General features: G+C 38.0%; 1 protein-coding gene across 2 annotated transcripts in view; it reads left to right on the top strand.

The window, feature by feature from the left end:
* SCYL2 (SCY1-like 2 (S. cerevisiae)) overlaps positions 1-26,012 on the top strand; it is a 69,961-nt gene that overhangs the window by 34,836 nt on the left and 9,113 nt on the right. Inside the window, exons 5-14 of one of the 2 annotated variants that reach the window (XM_011992216.1) lie at positions 4,474-4,623; positions 6,207-6,428; positions 7,201-7,317; positions 8,277-8,402; positions 9,342-9,518; positions 11,444-11,455; positions 11,566-11,688; positions 16,921-17,034; positions 20,217-20,349; positions 22,775-22,893. In XM_011992216.1, the coding sequence (XP_011847606.1) occupies positions 4,474-4,623; positions 6,207-6,428; positions 7,201-7,317; positions 8,277-8,402; positions 9,342-9,518; positions 11,444-11,455; positions 11,566-11,688; positions 16,921-17,034; positions 20,217-20,349; positions 22,775-22,893 (1,293 nt within the window). The remainder of the gene's footprint in view (positions 1-4,473; positions 4,624-6,206; positions 6,429-7,200; positions 7,318-8,276; positions 8,403-9,341; positions 9,519-11,443; positions 11,456-11,565; positions 11,689-16,920; positions 17,035-20,216; positions 20,350-22,774; positions 22,894-26,012) is intronic. The other variant, XM_011992217.1, reaches the window with a different exon arrangement.

The raw sequence follows: 26,012 nt of genomic DNA, 5'->3' as shown, positions 1-26,012 counted from the left end.
TAACATTTTGTCCTTCATTTCAACCTTGATGAATCTGATGATTATGTGTCTTGAGGTTGCTCTTCTCGAGGAGTATCTTTGTGGTGGTCTCTGTATTTTCTGAATTTGAATGTTGGCCTGTCTTGCTAGGTCGGGGAAGTTCTCCTGGATAATATCCTGAAGAGGATTTTCCAACTTGGTTCCATTCTCCCCTTCACTTTCAGGTGCACCAGTCAAACGGAGTTTTGGTCTTTTCACATAGTTGCATATTTCTTGGAGGCTTTGTTCATTCCTTTTCATTCTTTTTTCTCTAATCTTGTTTTGATACTTTATTTCATTAAGTTGATCTTCAGTCTCTGACATTCTTTCTTCTGCTTGATTGATTCGGCTATTAATAATTGTGTATGCTTCACAAAGCTCTCATGCTGTGTTTTTCAGCTCCATCAGGTCATTTATGTTATTCTCTAAACTGGTTATTCTAGTTAGCAATTCCTCTTTTTTCAAGGTTCTTAGCCTCCTTGCATTGGGTTAGAACATGCTTCTTTAGCTCAGAGGAGTTTGTTATAACCCACCTTCTGAAGCCTGCTTCTGTTAATTCATCAAACTAATTCTCTGTCCAGTTTTGTTCCCTTGCTGGTGAGGAGTTGTGATCCTTTGGAGGAGAAGAAGCGTTCTGGTTTTTGGAATTTTCAGCCTTTTTGTGCTGTTTTTTCCTCATCTTCGTGGATTTGTGTACCTTTGGTCTTTGATGTTGGTGACCTTCAAATGGGATTTTTGTGTAGACGTCCTTTTTGTTGATGTTGATGCTTTCTGTCGATTCCTTTCTGTTCGTTAATTTTCCTTCTAACAGTCAGGCCCCTCTGCTGCATGTCTGTTAGAGTTTGCTGGAGGTCCACTCCAGACCCTGTTTGCCCTGTTTGCGGAGGCTGTAGAGCAGCCAAAGATTGCTGCCTATTCCATCCTCTGGAAGCTTCATCCCAGAGAGGCACCCACCAGATGCCAGCCGGAGCTGTCCTGTATGAGGTGTCTGTCTACTCCTGCTGGGAGGTGTCTCCCAGTCAGGAGGCACTGGGGTCAGGGACACACTTGATGAGGCAGTCTGTCCCTTAGCAGAGCTTGAGCGCTGTGCTGGGAGATCCGCTGCTCTCTTCAGAGCCAGTAGGCAGAAATGTTTAAGTCTTCTGAAGCTGTGCCACAGCTGCCTCTCCCTCCAATGCTTTGTCTCAGGGAAATGGGAGTTTTATCTATAAGCCCCTGACTGGGGCTGCTGCCTTTCTTTCAGAGATGCCCTGCCCAGAGAGGAGGAATCTAGAGAGGCAGACTGGTTCTAGTGGCTTTGCAGCTACAGTGAGCTCTGCCCAGTGCGAACTTCTAGGTGACTTCGTTTACACTGTGAGGGAAAAACCGCCTACTCAAGCTTCAGTAATGGCAGACACCTCTCCCCCACCAAGCTCGAGTGTCCCAGGTCGATTTCAGACTGCTGTGCTGGCAGCAAGAATTTCAAGCCGTTGGATCTTAGCTGGCTGGGCTCCTTGGGCGTGGAATCTGCTGATGAAGACCACTTGGTTCCCTGACTTCAGCCTCGTTTCCAGGGGAGTGAACAGTTCTGTCTCGCTGGAGTTCCAGGCACCACTGGGGTTTGAAAAACAAACTCCTCCAGCCAGCTTGGTGTCTGCCCAAACAGCACTCAGTTTTGTGCTTCAAACCCAGGGCCCTGGTGGTTTAGGCACCCAAGGGAATCTCCTCATCTGTAGGTTGCGAAGACCATGGGAAAAGCATAGTATCTGGGCCAGAATGCACCATCCCTCATGGGACACACAGTCCTTCACGGCTTCCCCTGGCTACAGGAGGGAGTTTCCCAACCCCTTGAGCTTCCCAGGTGAGGCCAAGCAGACTCTGCTTCAGCTTACCCTCTGTGGTCTGCACCCACTGTCTACGGGCAAAATAACCAGCTAGCATCATAATGACAGGATCAGATTCACATATAGCAATATTAACCTTAAATGTAAGTGGGCTAAACGCCCCAATTACACAGACTGGCAAATTGGATAAAGAGTCAAGACCCATCAGTGTGCTGTATTCAGGAGACTCATCTCACATGCAAAGACACACATAGGCTCAAAATAAAAGGATGGAGGAATATTTACGAAGCAAATGGAAAGAAAAAAAAGTAGGGGTTGCAGTCCTAGTCTCTGATATAACAGCCTTTAACCAACAAAGATCAAAAAAGACAAAGAAGGGCACTACATAATGGTACAGGGATCAATGCAACAAGAGGAGCTAACTATCCTAAATATATATGCACCCAATACAGGAGCACCCAGATTTGTAAAGCAAGTTCTTAGAGACCTACAAAAAGACTTAGACTCCCACACAATAACAGTGGGAGACTTTACACCCCACTGTCAATATTAGACAGATCAATGAGACAGAAAATTAACAAAGATATTCAGGACTTGGAACTCACCTCTGGACCAAGTGACCCAAATAGATATCTACAGAACTCTCCCCCCAAATCAACAGAACATACATTCTTCTCAGCACCACATCGCACTTATTCTAAAATTGACCATATGATTGGAAGTAAAACACTCCTCAGCAAATGCAAAAGAACAGAAATCATAACAAACAGTCTCTCAGACCATAGTGCAATCAAATTAGAACTCAGGATTAAGAAACTCACTTAAAACCACACAACTATATGGAAACTTAAGAACCTGCTCCTGAATGACTACTGGGTAAATAATGAAATTAAGGCAGAAATCAATAAGGTATTTGAAACCATTGAGAACAAAGACACAACATACCAGAATCTCTGGGACACAGCTAAAGCAGTGTGTAGAGGGAAATTTATAGCACTAAATGTCCACAGGAGAAAGCAGGAAAGATCTAAAATCAACACCCTAACGTCACAATTAAAAGAAAAGCAAGAGCAAACAAATTCGAAAGCTAGCAGAAGACAAGAAATAACTAAGATTAGAGCAGAACTAAAGGAGATAGAGACATGACAAACCCTTAAAAAAATCAGGGAATCCAGGAGCTGGGTTTTTAAAAAGATTAACAAAATACATAGACTGCTAGCCAGACTAATAAAGAAGAAAGGAGAGAAGAATCAGATAGATGCAATAAAAAATGATAAAGGGGATATTACTACTTCAACAGTCTTGTTCAAATGATTGATATTCTTTACAGAAAACCAATAAACTAATTAAAAATACCGTTACATTTTACCTATGGTATTATCTTTATTTATAAAGCTGTTAATTTTCAGAATACGCTCAAAGGAACTTCCGGATTTCCCACAGATGACCCTGGAATAGGAGTAGTCAGGAAGAGAGACAAGGCATAGCTAGCTCCAGCAGCCCGGTTCCCACTTCACAAAGCAGTTTTGCTTTTATCTATTTTATATGTCATTTTGAAAGGTATCAGTTATTAAATTTTTTAAATTACTAGGACCAGACGGGTTCAGTGAGATGGAGTCTCGCTCTGTTGCCCAGGCTGGAGTTCAGTGGCGCGATCTCAGCTCACTACAACCGCCACCTCCCAGGTTCAAGTGATTCTCATGCCTCAGCCTCCCAAGTAGTTGGGATTACAGGCACCCACCACCACACCTGGCTAATTTTTGTATTTTTGGTAGAGATGGGGTTTCACCATGTTGGCTAGGCTGGTCTCTAACTCCGACCTCCTGTGATCCACCTGCCTCGACCTCCCAAAGGGTTGGAATTACAGGCGTGAGCCACTGTGCCCAGCCTGAATTTTCTCTTTTTTTAAATAGTAGCCATCCTCATGGGTGTGAGGTGAGAGCTCATTGTGGTTTTGATTTGCATTTCCCTAATGATTAGTGACTTTGAGCATCTTTTCATGTGTTTATTGGCCTTTTGTGTTTTCTTTGGAATGTATGTTCAAGTCCTGGAAATCAGTGTTCATTGGTTTGCCAAAAGCTACTCCTTGGAAACAGAAATCTTAACCTTTAGTTTTGGTTGACACATTTGCTGGTGATGTCAGGGACAAATATAAAAATTACCACATATTAATCCAATGTGAGAATAAGTGAACTTCAGTTGAATATTTGAAAACTGAGTACAATACTATTCAGGAAAACTGAATTTCAATCTGAAGTGTAAGTATATAAAAATCTTAATATTCATCATCTGCAGCTCAAAAATCAAAGATTCCCTCCCTTTTCAAACTCAGGAACTGAATAAATTTGGACATCAAAGGATTCTTTATCTTTTCTTCTGCTTACATGCATATAAGAAGGAACTTAATAGGTGTACTCTGGTTTTATAACTAGATTTTTCTCACTAATCCTCAGATTGTCCTGGCAATTGACTACATCTATGTATACTTTGGTATTTATGATGAAATTTGATTTTTAGCTGACATGCAAAACTTTTATTGTGAGGAGTAGCAGTAATTATGATTTTTATGAGACATTTTACTGTAATTGAAAAGAGTTTTATTTAGTGTAAAATGTGTTTTTTCCATTTACAGGTTTCTGAAGGATTGTCATTCTTGCATAGCAGTGTGAAAATGGTACATGGAAATATTACTCCTGAAAATATAATTTTGAATAAAAGTGGAGCCTGGAAAATAATGGGTTTTGATTTTTGTGTATCATCAACCAATCCTTCTGAACAAGAGGTAATGAAAGTTTTAGTCTTCTAATTTTTGAGGCCAGGGAAATTTTGATTGTATCTGGAATGGACTGGAAATAGGCTATGTGGTACAGTGGTATGTTTAGATGTACAGCTTTATAGAAAATTTCTGGTGTTCATTGCACTTAAGAGTATTCTTCGAGGCCGGGCGCGGTGGCTCAAGCCTGTAATCCCAGCACTTTGGGAGGCCGAGACGGGCGGATCATGAGGTCAGGAGATCAAGACCATCCTGGCTAATACGGTGAAACCCCATCTCTACCAAAAAAGACAAAAAACCAGCCGGGCGAGGTGGCGGGCGCCTGTAGTCCCAGCTACCCGGGAGGCTGAGGCAGGAGAATGGCGGGAACCCGGGAGGCGGAGCTTGCAGTGAGCTGAGATCCGGCCACTGCACTCCAGCCTGGGCGACAGAGCGAGACTCCGTCTCAAAAAAAAAAAAAAAAAAAAAAAAAAAAGAGTATTCTTCGGCACATTACTACCACAGTAGTTAATGTTACTTGAGAAAAGGATGCAAGAGTTAAATAAATTTAGGAACTATTTGGTTAAATAGGATTTTTTTTTTCCCCCCTCAGAATGTCAAATGCAATAACACATGTGACTCTGTAGCAGTGTTTCCCGTTTATTGGGTCATGGAATATTCTTTATATTCTTTAGGGAGCATAATCATAGCAATAGCAATAGCTAACATTCTTATTGAAGCACTTTTCCACACACTTTTTCTGTACTTATTTAATCCTTACAACTCAATGAGGGGGGTATAGGAATAATACAGATAAGTTAAGTAGGCTCAGAGAATAAAAGAACCTGCCTAAATTTAGGTAGATGTAAGTGATAGAGCCAGAATTTGAACACAGCCATTCCGCTTCCAAAGCACCTTTTCTTAATGATTATTAAGAATCATTAATGCCTATTCATACTTAGAGAAACACTGCATTAAATCAGTTCTGCTTTGTGTTGATTGGGTCTGCATGGCATAGAAGATCCTTGGTGATATGGCACCTTATGATCCTTGGTGATAGGTTTTTATTATATGTAGTTGTTAGAGGGCCTGTGATTTGACCTAAGATTTGTAAGTTGAGCAGCCATTTTTAAGGTAATTAGAACTAACTAGTATTGGTTGAATATATAGCATGAGTGGGTCAGACACTATGCTAGGTCAAACTTCTACACATTTGTTTAATCCTTACTACAGTCTTTTGAACTTTTTAACTAAATCACATAGCTAATTAGTGAAAGAACAAATTTCAAACAACGGTCTCTATCTGAGCTCATACAACTTTTGAAGCCTGTGTATCATAAAACATGAGCCAGACCTTCACGTGTTCATATTACATATTACAGTGATAATTTGTCTTCTGGAAGAGACTCCAGTAATCTCAGTTGTAACCATTCTTATTTCTCAGTTTGTTGCATAAACTTTTTTACATTTGGGGATTTGGAAATTTTGGGATTGAAGATGTGATGGCATTTTTACTTGTATGACCGAGTAGAAATTTAAAGATAGATTGCTACTGCTTGATAGTTGTTTGGTTGAATTTGAAGTAACCCATGTAATTCCTTTTCTTCCTACAGCCTAAATTTCCTTGTAAAGAATGGGACCCAAATTTACCTTCATTGTGTCTTCCAAATCCTGAATATTTGGCTCCTGAATACATACTTTCTGTGAGCTGTGAAACAGCCAGTGATATGTATTCTTTAGGAACTGTTATGTATGCTGTATTTAATAAAGGGAAACCTATATTTGAAGTCAACAAGCAAGATATTTACAAGAGTTTCAGTAGGCAGTTGGATCAGGTATTTGCCTATAAATAATTTGCTTGCATTAAAAAATTTATTAAATGTGTCTTTGATTTTTTTCCAAAATGTGTTCAGGAAATTCTTTAAATGACATGAGTATCTCATTTTAAGTTTGTGTAAGATCAGTTTAATAATTTAATATATTTTTATTTTAACAAATTTGTAAGTAACGCAGACTAGGCCAGGTGCGCTGGTTCACGCCTGTAATCCCAGCACTTGGGGACACCCAAGGTGGGTGGATCACTTGAGTCCGGGAGTTGGAGACCAGCCGTAACATGGCTAAACACCTTCTCTACCAAAAAAAAAAAAAAAAAAAATACAAAAACTTAGCCGGGCTTGGTGGCACATGCCTGTAGTCCCAGCTACTTGGAAGGCCGAGGTGGGAGGATCAGTTGAGCCTGGGAGTTTGAGGCTGCAGTGAGCTGTGATTGTGCCATTGTATGCCAGCCTGGGGTGACATAGTGAGACCCTGTCTCAAAAAATTTCTTGTTTCAAATAAATAAAGAGGACTAGTTGAAGTTTGTTACTAGAACTTTAATCATGGCATTTGAGTAAACATAAATACTGGAACATTTTACTATAGGAATAGAAACAATTTTGGGTATTAAAGATAAGGATTTTGTTTTACAACAATAGAATTAACAATTTGTTTAAAATGTAGTCAGTATATTTGTAGTAAAATATTGAGTAAATTTTTAAATGTTTTCTTAAATGTATATATCATTTAAAATATTTTATACTCATTTAATGTTATCACTCTTTTGAATAGTTGAGTCGTTTAGGATCTAGTTCACTTACAAATATACCTGAGGAAGTTCGTGAACATGTAAAGCTACTGTTAAATGTAACTCCAACTGTAAGACCAGATGCAGATCAAATGACAAAGGTGAGTACATGTGGATTTCTGCCTAAGACGGAGGGACAAAAAATGAGTTGAAGTAGATTAAGTTTTTGGATTTTCTTTAATTTTTTTTTCCCCCAGAGATCCCTGTTCTGCGATTAAGTTCTTCTAAAGCAACAGTCAGATACAGCCCCAAGTAACCTCTGTATCCTTGAATGTATTAAATATTCAAGTTTGCTTAATCTTACACAGCTAAGTATGTACATAATTGCTCTGATAGAAAATTAAGATTTCAAATAAGCAGAGTGCTAAGAGTCACAATTAAGTAAACAGATATTCTAGACTCCTGGACAATTCATATTCCTTTATTTCACTCATATAACCATGGAATTTTTTTTTTTTTTTTTTTTTGAGGCGGAGTTTCACTCTGTCATCCAGGCTGGAGTATAGTGGCACGATCTCGGCTCACTGCAACTTCCACCTCCCAGGTTCAAGCGATTCTCATGCCTCAGCCTCCCAAGTAGTTGGGATTACAGGCACCCACCACCACACCTGGCTAATTTTTGTATTATTTGTAGAGATGGAGTTTCACCATGTTGGCCAGGCTGGTCTCAAACTCCTGACCTCAGGTGATCCACTGCCTCGGCCTCCCAAAGTGCTGGGATTATAGGCGTGAGCCACCGTGCCCAGGCCAACCATGGATTTTAACTAATAACTGGTATTTTTATGCCTTCAAGTTATTTTATTTAATCTTTCAATATTTTAGACTTACGTAAAAAAGTTTTTACCCAGCCATTTCGCAGGTACAGATTCCAAAGATTTGAATTTTAAAAAGAATTTATTTTCCTATTCAGAGTTTTATAATTAAAATATCTAAGGTGATCCTCAGCATTTTGCTAAATGTTTCTGATTATTTTTTTAACCATATTGTGACAGTTTCAGATGAGAGAAGTACTTTCAACTTAACATTTATCAAAATACTTTATTTCCTTTTTTTTTTTTAGATTCCCTTCTTTGATGATGTTGGTGCAGTAACACTGCAATATTTTGATACCTTATTCCAAAGAGATAATCTTCAGAAATCACAGTTTTTCAAAGGACTGCCAAAGGTTCTACCAAAACTGCCCAAGGTTTGTTGTTGATGGTTTCTTATTAATAACCAGGATTTTAGAAGTTTAATGTTTATTTTGACTTACTACCATAACTCTTCCAAGGAAATAGTGTAACTTTGCCTGAGGTACATAAATGACTATAAAACACTGCCGACTGAAGCCAAAAGTTCAATGGACCTTTTTTTGCATGGTCCAAAAATAAATAGAATAAAAAATTAAGAAGGATACTAACTAGGCAGAGACAGCAGTTGGATATTAAAGGTCAGAAGAAGAGTCCACAAGCTATCATGTGGAGTTCACTGTCTCACCAGCAATTAAAGGGGTACCTCTGTTGATGTAAGCCTTTCCAATTCCTTTACTCCTTTTCTGACTTATTGAATGATGAGTGTAATACAGTTTTTAAAATGTTGGTGAATGCTGAAGAGGAATACTGGTTGGAATACTAATAATTCCTGGTTGTAAAAACATTTCCAGTGTTTAATCTATCAGATTCGTTGGTTACCTACTGTTTGACCCTTTACTTAGATGCTATGGAGAGTAAAGAGGAGGCATAAAATATTGTCCCTGCTTTCACGCCCTTATAGTACGTGTAGCTAGGGTTAACATGTGAAACAGTTAACAGTACATGATAGTGTTTATGTTGTGTGGTATGAATCATAAGTAATGAAGGAATTAAGAGGGAAACAAACATAGCCGTGAAGACTAATTAGGGAAGGTTTCCTACAGGTAGGGTGACTGTGTGTCCCCTTTTACTCATGACCTTTCCAGTTTATGCTATTTATCCTTGCATAATTAGCAATAACATCCCATTGTACTCTCAAAATATACCAGTTTCCATCATAAATTGTACGGTCACCTTACCTAAAGAAATTAGAGGTTTCAGACTGTAGTGTTAATTAATACTAAAAACCTGAAATAAATTTTATTTTTTTATAAAAAAACATTTTTGCCTTTCAGCGTGTCATTGTGCAGAGAATTTTGCCTTGTTTGACTTCAGAATTTGTAAACCCTGACATGGTACCCTTTGTTTTGCCCAATGTTCTACTGATTGCTGAGGAATGCACCAAAGAAGAATATGTCAAATTAATTCTACCTGAACTTGGCCCTGTGTTTAAGCAGCAGGAGCCAATCCAGGTATGTTATAGATATTTTTGTGTATTTTATCTACTGTTACTTATGATGGTGACTATCACTGAAAACAAAAGGAATGAATATATGACTTAAAAAAAACTGAGGTAAGTGTACGAGACTTTCTTTTCCATTAGTACATGTTCAAGGCAAACTATTTTTAAAATTATGATTGAGCTTTGCAGTTAAATGTCTATAGCTCCCCGTAAGTTACCATCTCAGAAAATAAACTGCAATGAAATTTTGCATGTGTTACACTGTTCTTTGTGTACTATATATATACTTTGTAGAAAGTTACAGGTTTAGGAAAATAAATACTTGTTTTTCTCTTGCACTTTGAAGTATTAGAAGTATTTTTGATTATTTTGTTATTTAAGTCTTTGATATGTAGGTGCTTTTTGCCAGTTGTTTCTCTCCATTTTATTGCTAATAACTACTTCTAGTAGAATAGGAAAATGCTTACAGCACCATGGAAATAACGTGTGTGTGTATTGTAAGTGAAAAAAGTAATCAGTCTCTCATGTACATGATGTATATTTGCTACATTCAAGGTAATGTTGGATTTAAGAGCAGTAGGGTCACATACCTGGGTTGAACTGTGGCTTCTTTATCTCCTTACTTGAAGTATGACTTGCGTCATTACCATCTTAAAGCTTCTATTTCCTCATTTCTGCAGTGAAAAGGATTGTTGAGATTAAATGAAATTTTCTGGCACATAGCAGATATTATTACATGTTTGTACCACTGTATAATAATAGCTTATTAGTTATATATCAACTATCTGATTTAATGGTTTTATGATTCTTTGTAGTCCTTCCCTTGAAAGGAGGGGAACAGAAGCAAGTATATGGTGGTAAGGCGAGAGTTTCTGTGGATTAGGGAAAGAACAAGTGAGGGAGTGGTAGCCTTTGAAGCAGGATTCCCCCAAATGGTCAAGGTGTCATGAGGGAATGTTGGTGGAGCCACTGTTCCCTAAGCTATGCATCAGTCCAGATAGTACCCTAAGGAACCTATAATCTGAATTCTTATTTGTCTCCATTCTTTTTTCTCTTAGTTGTCCAGTTAAAAATACCTTTTGGGCCAGGTGCAGTGGCTCACGCCTGTAATCCCAGTTCTTTGGCATGCCAAAGCAGGCAGATTGCTTGAGCTCAGGAGTTTAAGACCAGTCTGGGCAACATGGTGAAACCCTGTCTCTACAAACAAATACAGAAATAAGCCGGGTGCCTGCCTGTGGTCCCAGCTACTTAGGAGGCTGAGGTGGGAGGATCACCTGAGCCCTGAGAGGTCAAGGCTGTGGTAAGCTATGGTCGCGCCACTGCACTCCAGCCTGGGTGACAGAGTGAGTGAGACCCTGTCTCAAAAAATAAAAAAAATTTTTTTCTTCTGAATATTCTTCCCTGAGTCTTGGCAGAACTAACTTCTGCATAAATAGAAGGGGCAGTATGTTCCTTATAATTTTGGTATGTGGAAGAATGACCAGGGACAACTTAAAAACATTTTTTTCTAAAATTTTTTTGTAAGAGATAGGGTCTTGCTATGTTGCCTTGGCTGGACTCAACTTCTGGGCTCAATCAATTCCCCTGTCTCAGCCTCCCAAATAGCTGGGACTGCAGGTATGTGCCACTGCACCTGGTGTCTGGAATTTTTTCTTACACTCCTTCTCAGTTCTATACTTTCTCTTTTTCTCTTGAGCTTCGTAGATGCCAAGTGATGGAATTTACTTCTTTGGGATATCTCACTTTACTGGCTTTTTTCACCCTGTAGCTTTCCAGATAGTTGGTACATGTGGGCAAGTGATAGATTACTGTAGACATGTGAGAGGAGATTAGTCTTTATTTAATTAACATTTAAACTCAGAGCAGATGTTAAATGTTGTGCCTCCAGAAATGTAAGAGACTTGATTTGTATGTTTTTGTCTTCCACGCCTTCAGGCTAGCAACATGGTGAGTGTCAAAATATATGAGTTATTCTTTTGAAGAAGCTTTACATTTGGCATATATTGAATCTCTTAAAGATTCCAGGTTTTAATACATTGTTTCCGTTTTCTAAACAGATTTTGTTAATTTTCCTACAAAAAATGGATTTGCTACTAACCAAAACCCCTCCTGATGAGATAAAGAACAGTGTTCTACCCATGGTTTACAGAGCACTAGAAGCTCCTTCCATTCAGATCCAGGTATAGTATTTGATTTGTTTTTCTTTAATGATGATTTTGATTCTTAAAGCAGAAGAAGAGGTATAAAGTACATTTTGGAGTTAAATCATAAAATATGTAACTCAATAGTAAATATATTTATCTTTTGAATCACATTATCGATACACTGTAACTAAAATATATTTACTCCTAACTCATTTAAAGAATCAGTGTATTGTAAGTGAAAAAAGTAATCAGTCTGTGTACATAATACCTGTATTATGAGGTCGATTTGTTGCTTTTATTTATCAGAAATGTACTATTATGGAAGAAGATTTGATATATTGTAGTTTGTATTATTGTATACCTTCTTTCTGCTTCTTTGTAAACTGATAATTATGAACAAAAATTCCAAAGATACATTTGCCTTTTTCTTTTCTTTCTTTTTTTTTTTTTTTTGAGACAGAGTCTTGCTCTGTCACCCAGGCTGGAGTGCAGTGGCACAATCTTGGCTCACTGCATCCTCCGCCTTGTGGGTCCAAGCGATTGTCCTGCCTCAGCCTCCCTAGTAGCTGGAACTACAGGCACCTGTCACCACACCCGGCTAATTTTTGTATTTTTAGTAGAGACAGGGTTTCGCCATTTTGGCCAGGCTGGTCTCGAACTCCTGACCTCAGGCAGTCTTCCTGCCTCAGCCTCCCAAAGTACTGGGATTATAAGCCTGAGAGCCACCATGCCTGGCCACATGTGCCTTTTGCTCATGAAAACATTGAGTAGGTATTTTCCCATACTCATAATTTTCCTTCATGCTTGGTAACTTAGTTTTCTGTGTAGAGATGCTGTTTCTTCTGCAGTGAAGTTAATTTGTACAGCAGGTAGATGGAAAAGCAAACAGTAATTTGGTGTGACCATTCTTAATACATGTATAGTCATACTTTTGTTCCGCAAAGGCAATCTTAAAACACCATATACTTTACCAAACTGTTAGTTTTGCAGTCTTTGCGATTAAAATTTTGGTTCTATGAATTCTTTGTCTGAAAGAAATTCCAGATCACTATTAAAAGTGTAATTTAGTTTTTTCACTTTGAAAATACATACTTATGTTAAGAACATCTCACTGCACGATGGTTTCGTAGTAAAAGCTTATAGTCTCTGCCAGTATAGACATTTTAATAAAATAGGATTTTTTTAAAGTTATTTACTCTAAAGCTTTTTATTCTTAATATGAACCTAATACTACATATTTAAGGTCACTTTTTGGACTTAATTCAGTCTTTGTCTGCTAAGTTATTTCGTTTGTTCAAGGCTGTGAGGTTGATGTTAACATTTTTTTCCTTATAATTAGATTTGCCTTCTTAAAGGTGAGGGTATGCTGCCTTTGTCCAAATGACATGGATGAGTGGGGAAGGTGTGTCTACCTCTGTTTCTTAGTTCTTTCTAAAGAAATGGTGAATTATAGCCTCACAAAACATTACCACAGGCTCTGTGCAGCCAAGCTTGTTTTATATTTAGTGATATTAAAGAAGAGAGAGGGGAAGATTAAGTGATATGAAATTCATTTTTCATTATAGTTAGTTTGGCCAGTAAGTATCAACAAGTATTTTATTGAAGTAGTATATAATTCAGATTGACTTTTGTAACTTTGCTAAGTTTTGGAAACCAGCATTTCTTTCTTTTTTTGTTTTCCAGGCTGGAGTGCAGTGGCGCAATCTTGGCTCACTGCAACCTCCGCCTCCTGGGTTCAAGCAATTCTCGTGCTTCAGCTTCCCAGGTACCTGGGATTGCATGCATGGGCTACTATGCCTGGCTAATTTTTTTTGTATTTTTAGTAGAGACAGGGTTTCACCATGTTGGCCAGGTTGGGGAAACCAGCATTTCTGGTACCATTCAGTGTAAGTCTTTAGTCACGAAATTAGCACTGCTTAGTTGATAAAGCATATCTAAACAATTAGGAGAATCCTAGAGAAAGCAAGAAATAAGAAATCTTTTCCTCAAGGTTCTTGCAAATAGTAGGCTAGAAAGTAACATCTGAAATTCGTTTTTAAATTGAAGTTTTTAAAGTTAAGTTTGATTAGAAATATTTAAGAGGCTAGAGATGGTTCTGAAAACATTTGTACAGGTAGAAGATGGTTTGCAAAAGGTAGCGTTCTTAAAAAAAGGCATTATAAACATGTATATCAGACACAATTTTTGAAAATTAATTTACCTTTTAAATGGATATCAAAGTTATCTTCACCTCCACCCACCCATTATAAAGTGTAAAATAAGCAGAAGTTTCTGAGAATTTGCTTATTAGACTCCTTTGAGGTTCGATTTTGTGTTTTTCAGTCTCCTGTTATTAAGTTCCTCATCCCGGGCTGGGTGCCGTGGCTCATGCCTGTAATTCCAGTGTTTAGGAGGCCAAGGCAGGGGGATCACCTGAGGTCTGGAGTTCGAGGCCACCCTGGCCAACATGGCAAAACTCTGTCTCTACTAAAAAAAATACAAAAACTAGCTGGGTGTGGTGGCAGGCACCTATAATTCCAGCTACTCAGGAGGTTGAGGCAGGGAGAATCGCTTGAACCCGAGAGGCAGAGGTTGCAGTGAGCTGAGATCGCGCCACTGCACTCCAGCCTGGGCGACAGAGTGAGACTCCGTCTCATAAATAAATAAATAAATAAATAAATAAATGTTCCTCATCCTGTCTCCTCTTTGGGAGAGAGCTCTCCCCTACGTTAGCTAAGTGATTTAGACAGAATTGAAGATTTGCCTCTTTCTAACGTCCTGCTCTGAGTTTGATTGGATAGCATGGCATTTTCCAGTCGCTTTTTAATAATACAGGTGTTAGGGGGTCCTTTCCTGTAAGTCTGCCTGTCTCTGTCTCTCTGTCTTAAAGTCTGATCTTCTGTAAGGAAGCTCCTTATGGGAATATAGGAACGTAGTGTCCCACTGACTGCTTACCCTTGCCTATTCTTTTCTCCCAAATGTGGTCCTTAATTAATTAATTAATATATTTATTTTTGAGACACGCTTTCACTGTGTTGCCCAGGCTTGAGTGCAGTGGCCCAGACTTGAGTGCAGTGGCACAATCTTAGCTTGCTGCGGCCTTGACCTCCCATGCTCTCTCAGGCTCAAGTGATCCTCCCTCAGCCTTCCTAGTAGCAGGGACCACAGGAACACACACCACCATGCCTGGCTCGTTTTTAAATTTTATCAGTCACTTAATTATTAATAGTTCTGAGTGGATGCAAACAATTAACTCTCTTACATTTGCCTTTTGGAAGCCTAAGAATAAGTTAAAGCAAATAAAATATATCCAGTGTTCTGATAACAGATTTATAGTAGTTAATTTATTTCTACCATCTAACTATAAATGGATGTCTTGAAGTTTGCCTGGTATTTTCAGTAGTACCCTTCCTAATTCACATTTGTGCTTCCATTTTCCTCAGTGATCCCTTCTCCTATGCTTTGCTACAAGGATCATCTCTCATATCGTAGCTGAGATGTGTGCACTTTAGCCAGTTAGTTCTCAAGCCATTTCTTCTTCTTTTCATTTTCTCATTTAGTTCGCTAGCCCCCAATCTTCCCTCCGTTTTCCTGTTACTCCCAGAATTACCAGTTATCATTTCTACTATGGTACCACATTAGTTAACAAAAATGTTTTAAATCTTTTTTTCCCCCATTTCTGAGTTATGCTTGCTTTAAGTTTCAGAATTTGGAAGTACTTACAAATACAAAAAAAAAAATTAAAATTCGCTCTCACAGATGACTATGGTTAACATTTTCAGATATATCTTTCTAGTCTTTTTTCGTAAGCCTGTAGATAGACACAGGTACCTACACATTTTAGAACTTGGGTGCAGTAGCTCACACCTGTAATTTTGGCACTTTGGAAGACTGAAGCAGGAGGATCCCTTGGAGCCAGGCGTTTGAGACCTGCCTGGGCAACATAGTGAGACCCTGTCTGTACCAAAAATAAAAGATGATAAAATTAACCAGGCATGGTGGTGCGTGCCTGTAGTGCCAGCTACTTGGGATGCTGAGTTGGGGAGGAGGATCACTTGAGCCTAGGAGGCTACAGTGAGCTATGAATTTGCCTCTGCACTCCACCCTGGGTGACAGAGCAAGACTCCCCCCCACAAAAGAAAAACAAGAAAATTAAAAAAAATTTGGAATTATATAATACTGTGTCCTCAATTTTCTTCTCAAAATTATTAAACACTCTTTTAAGGCCAGACTCTGGTTCATGCCTGTAATCTTAGCACTTTGGGAGGCCGAGGTGAGAGGATCGCTTGAGCTCAGGAATTTGAGACCAGCCTGGGAAACATAGTGAGACCTTGTCTTTACAAAAAATTGAAAAATTATCTGGGTGTGGACCAAGGCAGGTGGATCACCTGAGGTCAGGAGTTCGAGACCAGCCTGGCCAAATGGTGAAACCCCATCTCTACTAAAAATACAAAATGTTAGCTGGGTGTGGTGGCATGTGCCTGTAATCCCAGATACTCGAAAGGCTGAGGCAGGAGAATCGCTTGAACCCAGGAGGTGGAGGATTCAGTGAGCCAAGGTCATGTCACTACACTCCAGCCTGGGCAACAAGAGCAAAACTCCATCTCAAAGAAAAAAAAATAATTATAATAATAATAATAATTAGCTGAGCGTGGCGGCATGTACCTGCAGTCCCAGCTACTCAGGAGGCTGAGGCCAGAGCATCGCACAATCCTGGGAGGCTGATGCTGCAGTGAGCTATGATTGCGTCACTGCACTCCAGCCTAGGTGACACAGCAAGGTCCTGTCTCAAGAAAAAAAAAAATTTAAACACTCTTTTCAATGTGTTTTTTTTAAAAGTGTTTGTATTTTATCATATGGATATATATATAACAGCTAAGAGAATTACTTGAGAGGAGTATTTTTACAGGATTTCATACTTGATTTTCTCTTGTTATGAAAGATAGCAAAACTTATGTGTTCTTGTTATTTAAACATAAATGAGAACTTGTGTTATCAAAGAAAGAGATTAGGAATGAGATCAGGGAGTTTGGGTATTATGCACTAGTTATTATGACCTAGTATGACTTTGAGTAATGTCTTCTGAGCTTTTTTTCTCAGCTGTAAAACTGAAAAGTGATTATAACTATACATCCATTTTTCAAAGAGTTATTGAAAGGACCAAATAATACATATGAAAATTTATTTCAAACTATATGATGGTTTTGCCATGCAAATGCAAAACTTTATAATATCTGAGAGAAAAGATGAGTCTTTCCCTAATATTGATTCAGTTTATTTTCTTGATAGGAACTCTGTCTAAACATCATTCCAACCTTTGCAAATCTTATAGACTACCCATCCATGAAAAATGCTTTGATACCAAGAATTAAAAATGCCTGTCTACAAACGTCTTCCCTTGCTGTAAGTAATTGCATATTAATTTTTGTTTTTCTTTCACTTGTCAGTGCTTTAAATCATTTTCTTATTGCTTAATAACCCTTTTATAGAATTCTGATGTATTTCATCTTGGCTGTAGATAACCTGTATATAGTACTATAAAAATGAGCTGTTTTATTTGATACATAATTTATAATATTGCATTCCTAACCTTACTTGCTGTCCCTTTACTTTGAGTGCTTCAGTAAAAAAGTTGGGTGATTATTTTTTTCTTAATCCTTTTCTGCTTTAACTCACTTTATTTTGTTGTTAGTTTAAAAATATGAGAGTTTAACTTGGTATCTAAGCCTAAAAACTTGTTGAATAGTTTCCTTTTATAAATAACCTTTATTTTTAGTTATTGGTTTCTAAATTTCTTATTTCTCACTGACTTGCTTACTTTTTAAAAAAGTAGAGTACAATAAAGCAATAAGTTAATATGAATACAAGTAGGAGAAACAGTTGTACTAAAAAATGCAGACCAAGGGAATAGTTGCCTTCTTTGAATACAAAATTTTTTTTTTTTTTTTTTTTTTGGGAAGGGGGACGGAGTCTCGCTCTGTCACCCAGACTGGAGTGCAGAGGCGCAATCTCGGTTCACTGCAAGCTCCGCCTCCTGGGTTCACGCCATTCTTCTGCCACAGCCTCCCGAGTAGCTGGGACTACTGGCGCCCGCCAGCACACCCGGCTAATTTTTTGTATTTTTAGTAGAGACGGGGTTTCACCGTGTTCATTCAGTTACTTGTTAGTCAAGGAAGGTAGAATTGATAACGAAGTTTTCATTATCTCATATTGAAAGCAATAAATGTCCCCAACCTTTTCTCTAACACTAAATATAATAGTTTATCACATTGATATTTCTTTATAGAAGTAATTTTGAATGCTGTCTTCAAAATAGCAGCTTTAAAGAGGGAGAAATGTTCTCTTTTGCCTAACCAGTTCTTTATATTGATTTTTGATAATGGGCATATTATTAAATTTGCATTTTGTAAAGCTAGTTCTCTGGAGATCCTATCTTTATCTGATGGAATGTGAATTTAAATAAAAATAAACAGCTTAATAAAATTATAGGCAAAAGCAATTTGAATGATATGATTTTATCTTATAGCCATTGAATCTATTTTAGTTCATGTTTCTTGGTCGAAAGGCTTTGAAATGGAAAATGTAACATCAAAGTAGAAAAACAAATCATTACTGAAACAAACAGGCGTGAAATGAAATAAAGTCAAGAAGCTTTAGTTCTCATTCTCACTTTGTTACTAACAACCCCTGTGACCTTGAAAAGTCACTGTGCCCCTCTGAGTCTTTTCACCATCATTAAAAACAGCTGTTTTCTTTGAAATTCTCAATTTTATGATTGAATTTTCAAAATAGATGGTAGTAATATACAGCTTAACATTTAGTTTTCAAAATGCCCTTTAGAAGATGTTATAATCATACTATATACCTTATTTTATGGCAGCATAAATTTATTTTAACATACATTTTCTCAAAGTACATGTTGTAGGCCGGACATGGTGGCTCATGCCTTTAATCCCAACACTTTGGGAGGCTGAGGCGGGGGAATCCCGAGCTCAGGAGTTCAATACCAGCCTGAGCAACACAGCGAGACCTCGTCTCTACTAAAAATAAAAAAATTTAGCTAGGTGTGGTGGCATGGCGGGAGGATCACTTGAGACCAAGAGGTTGAGGCTGCAAGGAGCTGTGATTGTGCCGCTGCCTTCCAGTCTAGATGTCAGAGCAAGCACCCCCACCCCCCAAAAAACAAAACAAAAAATCCAAAACCAAAACAAAACAAGAGTACCTGTTCTAGTTCAGTTCTGAGCATATGCAGGGGTATGTAGAAATGGGAAGCATGGATACATAAATGATGTGAATTGCTGCCCAGTGATATTTATGTTTGTTTTAAAGATGCCAACTGGTCCTTAAGGCATGTTGTTTACAAGAAGTTGTAATGAATGTAATTATATTTAGAACAGTAACTAGGAATGGATTTATATTTTATATGTCACCTTTTAAGTGGATTTTGGATAGCACTTTCAGTGCTTCTGCCTACCTTCAGAGTGGCAAATAGGAATTCCTAAATTGTATTCATAGTCCTATATCTCTAAAAGTTTAAAATTCTAATTAGGAAATTCCTGAATCATGAGTTCGAATTGTATCTTAATACTCTTCCCTGAAAATAAAATTTTTAAAAATTGTACAGAGTTAGGTAAAATGCTCCAAGAGCTATATTTATTCATTACTTACATGACTAATATTTTATATATCATAAAAGTAAATACGTATTTTCAGTTTTGCTTAATATATATATCTCTCAGTAGAATGCAGCTGTTCCTTCTATAAAACTGATTATGAGTACAAGTAGAGCATTCAGATACCTTTTTGAACTTATAATATCTCTTGTGTTTGAATTTCAGAAAACAATTGTATGCTATTTTTTAGAAATGGAAAATTTTCCCCATTTCTCCTGTAGAACTATGGTGCTTTTTTAGCCAACAAAATTATTTTCTGCCTTTCTTGTTTAACTTTTTTTTGAAAACTGGAGTTCTATTAATACTATGGTCCTGACTTAAAGATATTCTATCTTAAGAAATTCCAAATAGAAGTAAGGTATGATGTATTTATCAAATAGTCAAGTGAATATGGAATTTTGATAAAAGCTTCTAAATAAGAGGTCTTAATAACTGTATTTAGAAATAGAAAACAAATATATGAATACCTTCACATCTTAAAATATTTAGTTTAAGAATGAACTGAACCTAACTTAGAGTAAAATACTGGAATGCGGGTGAACTTGATCACTTGGTGCAAAGAATGTAGTCCTTTTTATTATTCAAATGTCCCCAAAGGAGTGTTCTTATGATAGTAACACATATGTAGTAAAAGTTTCTCAAATCCTGATCACTTTAAAATGTTACAAAATTGTAGTCATTCCTTGTCTTTATCTCACTGGTGACCTGGTAAAGCAGTCATAAATTGTGAGACAAACCAGGAAAATTAGTAAATAAGTGAATTTCCTATGTTAATAAAGAATGAGAGCTTCTAAATCTACTTTTATTCTTGAGACTTTAACATTTTTATATGAAGATTAAGTTTGCACTTAAATATTTTGTTCTAGATTTTGAAAACTTTAAATGACTAATGCAATTTACCTTTTTTAATAGGTTCGTGTAAATTCATTAGTGTGCTTAGGAAAGATTTTGGAATACTTGGATAAGTGGTTTGTACTTGATGATATCCTACCCTTCTTACAACAAATTCCATCCAAGGAACCTGCGGTCCTCATGGGAATTTTAGGTAGCTGAAAATTTAATGTCATTTGATGCTGTTTTATCATGCAAATAAATTTTCCAATCTCTAAAACCATTATACTCTCCTTTCGTGTATACAGCATTTCATAATTGAAGAATGATGAGATAAATGTCATAATACACCTTTTCTCTTTAAGTTTAGCAAAAGCAGTAGAATCTTGATATTTATAAAGAAATAAGATGTTTAAGAATTCTAGCTTTACAAATATCGTGATAGCGTGTAGTTTTCCCCGCAAAGTGGTGCAAAGTGAGAGGGGCAAACAAAGCTACTAGAAATGCTGATACTGATCTTAGTAGAGGTTTATTTGATACTCAGTTTGTAAGAGGCAAAGTATTTTCTCTGCATTACCTTATTTTATTCTTCCCCAAATTCAATGAAATAGGTACTATTGTTTCTATTTTACAAGGAAACTGAGGCTCAGAGATGTGAAATAAGTGATTCAAGATCATGCAAGTGATAAGTGGTAGGAGCTGGTTTTCTAATATATTTTGTGGCTGACATGCTGATGAAGCATGTTAACCTTATAGGACATTCTGTGCTGTCAGCATAATTACAAATTACTAAGAAACTCTGAAATCATTTATATATAGTTAAAGTTATGAAAGTCCAATCTGGAAATGCCAGGGGTCTGCTGCACTATAACAGGCATAGCTATAGAGTCACTAAAACATTAACAAGTTCATTTTTATTTAATTAAAGGTTGTTAATTTTTTTTTTTTTTTTTTTTTTTTTTTTTTTTTCTGAGATAGAGTCTCACTCTATCACCCAGGCTGGAGTGCATTGGTGCCATCTCGGCTCACTGCAACCTCCGCCTCCTGAGTTCAAGCAATTCTCTGCCTCAGCCTCCTGAGTAGCTGCGATTACAGACACCTGCCACCATACCTGGCTAATTTTTTTGTATTTTTTGTAGAGACAGGGTTTCATCATCTTGGCCAGGCTGGTCTTGAACTCCTGACCTTGTGATCTGCCTGCCTCCACCTCCCAAAGTGTTGGGATTACAGGCATGAGCCACCGTGCCCGGCCTGGTTCTTTGTTAATATTTAAGAAAAACTATATTATTCATCCATGTATTCTTAACACCTAATGTAGTGCTTGGCCTATAGAAACTGCTCAGTATTTGTGGGAATGGTTAAGAGGTATTTATTGTGGACCTCTGTAGACATAGAAGGTACTCTAGGGATATTGCATGGTCTTAGCTGGGTGCAGTGGCTGACACCTGTATTCCCAGCACTTTGGGAGGCTGAGGTGGGCAGATCACTTGAGCCCAAGAGTTCAAGACTAGCCTGAGCAACATGGCAAAACCCCGTTTCTACTGGAAATACAATAATTAGCTGGGTGTGGTAGCATGTGCCTGTAGTCCCAGCTACTTGCGAGGCTGAGGTGGGAGAATCACACGAGCCAGGGAGGTTGAGGCTGCAGGGACCCATTATCGTGTCCCTGCATTCCAGCATGAGCGACAGGGCAAGACCCTGTCTCAAAAAAAAAAAAAAAAAAAAAAAAATGTCTTTTTGAGCAGGAGTTTGGCGTAGTAGAAATTCAAGCACTGGCTCTAATCCTGGCTCTGTCAGTTCCTGAGGTGACTTTGAAAAGTTTATCCAATGAGGATGAGACTAACGTCATTTTAGGATTCTTGTGAGACTTCACTGAAACAAAGGGAAAGTAACAAACAGTGCTCAGCAAATAAGCATTTAGTCAGTGCCCAATAAAGTTACCCTTTGGGTATATAAGTCATGTGCACATTAACAGAATAATGGCGGATGGTATTTCACAAAGCTTTGGATTATGTACAAAACACTTAGAACTCAAAGGCATTCAGAGAATGAGGAGGAAATGTACTCAGTTTACCAAATGAAGACTTTGTGGATAGATGTAACAAGTGGAGTATTGAAGATTGAGTAAATAGGTGAGACAATAGGGAAGGAATTTGTGGAGTTGAATTCAGTTATTAAATTTCAAACATGTTGAGTTTGATTTGCTGAAGAAGTGGATAAAGGTGTAGGACTTATATTTTGACTGTACCTATACTTACACCCTTTAAAATAGATGCCTTGAGTATGATTTCTGAAGTATGTATTTAGATGTTTCAGAATAAAAGGCCATTCTGTAACTTTACTGCTGCACAATAAGAATTGAATGTGGTTCTGATAAGCTTCTAATGTTATGCTGTCATTTATTGTGCTCCTAAACCAAAAGAACACAGGATAAATATGTCATGGTGTTTAAATCTGGCCTGATGATAAAGGCTGAAATCATTCTGATTCATAGTAAGAACATCATTATTCTAGGCATTGATTGGGAAAAATTTGTACTACACAGATTATCAAGGGATTTCATACACATATATTATTTTCATGATTTCTATGAATTGATGGTGTTAACTTAGGAAATTTGTCACATTCTTTTCTATCAGGTATTTACAAATGTACTTTTACTCATAAGAAGTTGGGAATCACCAAAGAGCAGCTGGCCGGAAAAGTATTGCCTCATCTTATTCCCCTGAGTATTGAAAACAACCTTAATCTTAATCAGGTAGGAGTATTTTTGTGCTTTATTCATTTTATTCAGCTTACTGTTTTCTTGGCATTAGATATATAAATATATTATAAAGTTTGGTTAAAAAAAAAAAGGTGGGGGTAAAATATGCCACAGAACTAAATGAAGAAAGTTTGTGGGGTGACTTCATTGGTAAATAGTAAATGAGCAGGATGTTGAAAAATATGTAGGATTTGGGACTACTTGAAATCTAGGGCTGGGAAATTGACATAAATGAAGAATAAAGTTATAGAATGTGTTTGGGGAGTATATTCATTATTTATTGATTGCTACAGAACAAATCACCACAAACTTAGGGGTTTAAAGCAACACACATTTATTATCTCACAGCTTCTGTGGGTCAGGCCAGGACATGGCATAGCTGGATTCCCTGCTCAGGGTTTCTCACAGTGCTGTCTATAGTCAAGAACTTGGGGCTCATTCAAGGCCCAGCTACAGAGTAATCTGCTTCTAAGTGCACTTACATGGTTGTTGGCAAGCTTCGGTTCCTTTTGGGCTGTTGTGCTTAGGGCCTCCATTCTTAGCTATTAGCTGGATGCCACTGTCAGTTCCTAGCCACATGGGCCTTTCCAACATGGCAACTTGTTTCATCAAAGCCTGCAAGAGAGAGTCTGCTAGCAAGACTGAAATTACAGTCTCTTGTAATCAAGGAAGTGATATCCCATCACCTGTGCCATAGTCTGTTGCTTTAGAAGCAAGTCACAGGTTCAGCCCACGCTCAAAGATAGGGGATTCCACAAGGGCATGAATGGCAGGAGGAAGAGATAATTGGGGACCATTTTAAGAGTCTATATACCACTTAGAAGAAATAATTCAATTTGGTTGGGAGATATATATAATACAGTAGGAGAATGAGAAAGGTACATTGAGACTAGAATAGGTAGACTTAAAATGTCTGTCTGGTTTAGGTATTTGAACTTTCAAGGTGTGGTAAATGTTTGAGCTAAGGAATAATGTGTCCAAAGAATATTGTGGAATTGTCTCTCTGCATACCTCTATCGCTGTTTGTCACAGTTGTGTTCTTCTGTGACTGATTCTTCCTGAAGATTAGAAATTCCTCAAAGATTATTAGAGCTTATTCTTCATTATAGCCCCAGCACTTAGTGCAATGACAGAACCAAAAATATTTATTGAATTGAGAGAAAATTGAAGTATAGAGTAGACGGGTCATTTTTATTCACAACAGAACTAGTATTTAATGAAATATAATGGAAAAGCCTGAGTTGGGTTACTGTTTAACTGAGAGCATCAGAGATGGATAGGCAGGGAGGATTTAGAACCGAAAGTGAATTACAGCAATGAGGGAAGCAGAAAGCTGGAAGTTGAGAGCTTTTGGCATTGGGGAGAGTGCTGAGCGAGCAGAGTTTTGGGAGGCAGAGAAATTTATAAAACTAATCAGAACAAACATTTCATTTGAAGTAATAGGGTAAGTCTCTGAAAATTAGTTCCTTGGTTTTAATATTTTTTTTTTTTTTTGAGGTGGAGTCTCATCTTGTCACTCAGGCTGGAGTGCAGTGGTGCAGTCTCACCTCATTGCAACCTCCGCCTCCTGGGTTCAAGCAATTCTCATGCCTTACCCTCCCGAATAGCTGGGATTACAGGCGTGAGGCACCATGCCTGGCTAATTTTTGTGTTTTTAGCAGAGATGGGGTTTCACCGTGTTAGTCAGGCTAGTCTCAAACTCCGAATCTCAAGTGATCTGCCTGCCTTGGCCTCCCAAAGTGCTGGGATTACAGGCGTGAGCCACCACGCTCGCCCCCTATATTTTAATTTTTGGTTTGGTAATTTCTTCATATCATGGATAGCAGAGTTGAGGTTAGGGTGGGCAAAGAAGGGAGACAGTGAATATTGGGGAGGAATAGTATAATATGCCTAAAACAGTCTTCAACTTTTGTCATTTCTGTTCTTTGTTGTCATATTTCTGATTTAGTGTGTTTTTAAATATTCCCAAATGCTTATTTTAGGATATATAGGCTCACTCCTGTCATCCCAACACTTTGGGAGGGAAGGGTTAGGTGGATCACTTGAGCTCAGGAGTTTGAGACCAGCCTGGGCAACATGGTGAAACCCCATCTCTACAAAAATACAAAAATGAGCCAGGTGTAGTGGTGTGCGCCTGTAGTCCCAGCTACTAGAGGGAGCTGAGAGAGGAGGATTGCTTGAGCTTGGGAGGCAGAGGTTGCAGTGATTTGAGATTGCACCACTGCACTCCAGCCTGGATGACAAAGCAAGACCCTGTCTCTAATTCCATTTGAAATGTTGTGTTGATTTATTTCAGCTTAGTGGTTGTTTTTGTTTTGTTTTGTTTTGTTTGGGGGGTGGCTATTTTCATCAACAAATATTTTGATTCATATCTTCTTGTATTTTACAGTAGTTTAGCATGGATGTGGTCTGCCTTCCTGTTTGTTTCATGGTCAGGGTTTCTAATTTAAGACTGCCTTCTTAGTTCCTTTCTGATTTAAGATGATTTAAGTATATTATACACTAAGTGACAAAGATAAGTAACTTAGGAAAACACATTTGCAACATTTGAATAAAAAACAGCAAATGCCCTGCAGCAGTCCACTGAATAATCAATAACTTGTGTTTGAGGGCGGTTCCTAAGACCACTCCCAGAATGGATGATTCAGTAGAAGGACTCACAGGACTCAGCATAGAGTTATGCTCAGGCTGTGCTCTATTATGGTGAAAAAATATACAGCAAAATCAGGAAAGGAAAAAGGTTCATAGGACAAAGTCTAGGGAAACCAGGCACAAGCTTCTAGAGTCTTTTCCCAGTGAAATCACGCAGGATTCCCCTTGTAATGACTTGTGATAATCTGTGTGAAATGTTGCCAACCAGGGAAACTCATTAGATGGAACTCAGTGTCCAGAGTTTTCAGTGAGGGCTGATGAAGTAACGCCCTCTGCCTGGCATGTACTCAAATTCCAAACTCCCAGAAGGAAAGCAAGTGTTCAGCGTAGAACATATTCTTTGTACAAACAGTTTAGGCAAGTAAGCCACTGTTACCGTTAATAATAGAACCTTTCTGAAATCTGAGTTCCCAGACACCAGCTAAAGGCCAATTTTGCAAGCAGGAGTTTTCAAGGATAGC

The sequence above is a fragment of the Mandrillus leucophaeus genome, unplaced genomic scaffold, assembly GCF_000951045.1.
Source record: "Mandrillus leucophaeus isolate KB7577 unplaced genomic scaffold, Mleu.le_1.0 Scaffold408, whole genome shotgun sequence".
NCBI lineage: Eukaryota > Metazoa > Chordata > Mammalia > Primates > Cercopithecidae > Mandrillus > Mandrillus leucophaeus.
The sequence above is the reverse complement of the archived record's forward strand: the minus strand, read 5'-3'. Positions and strand labels throughout refer to the sequence as shown.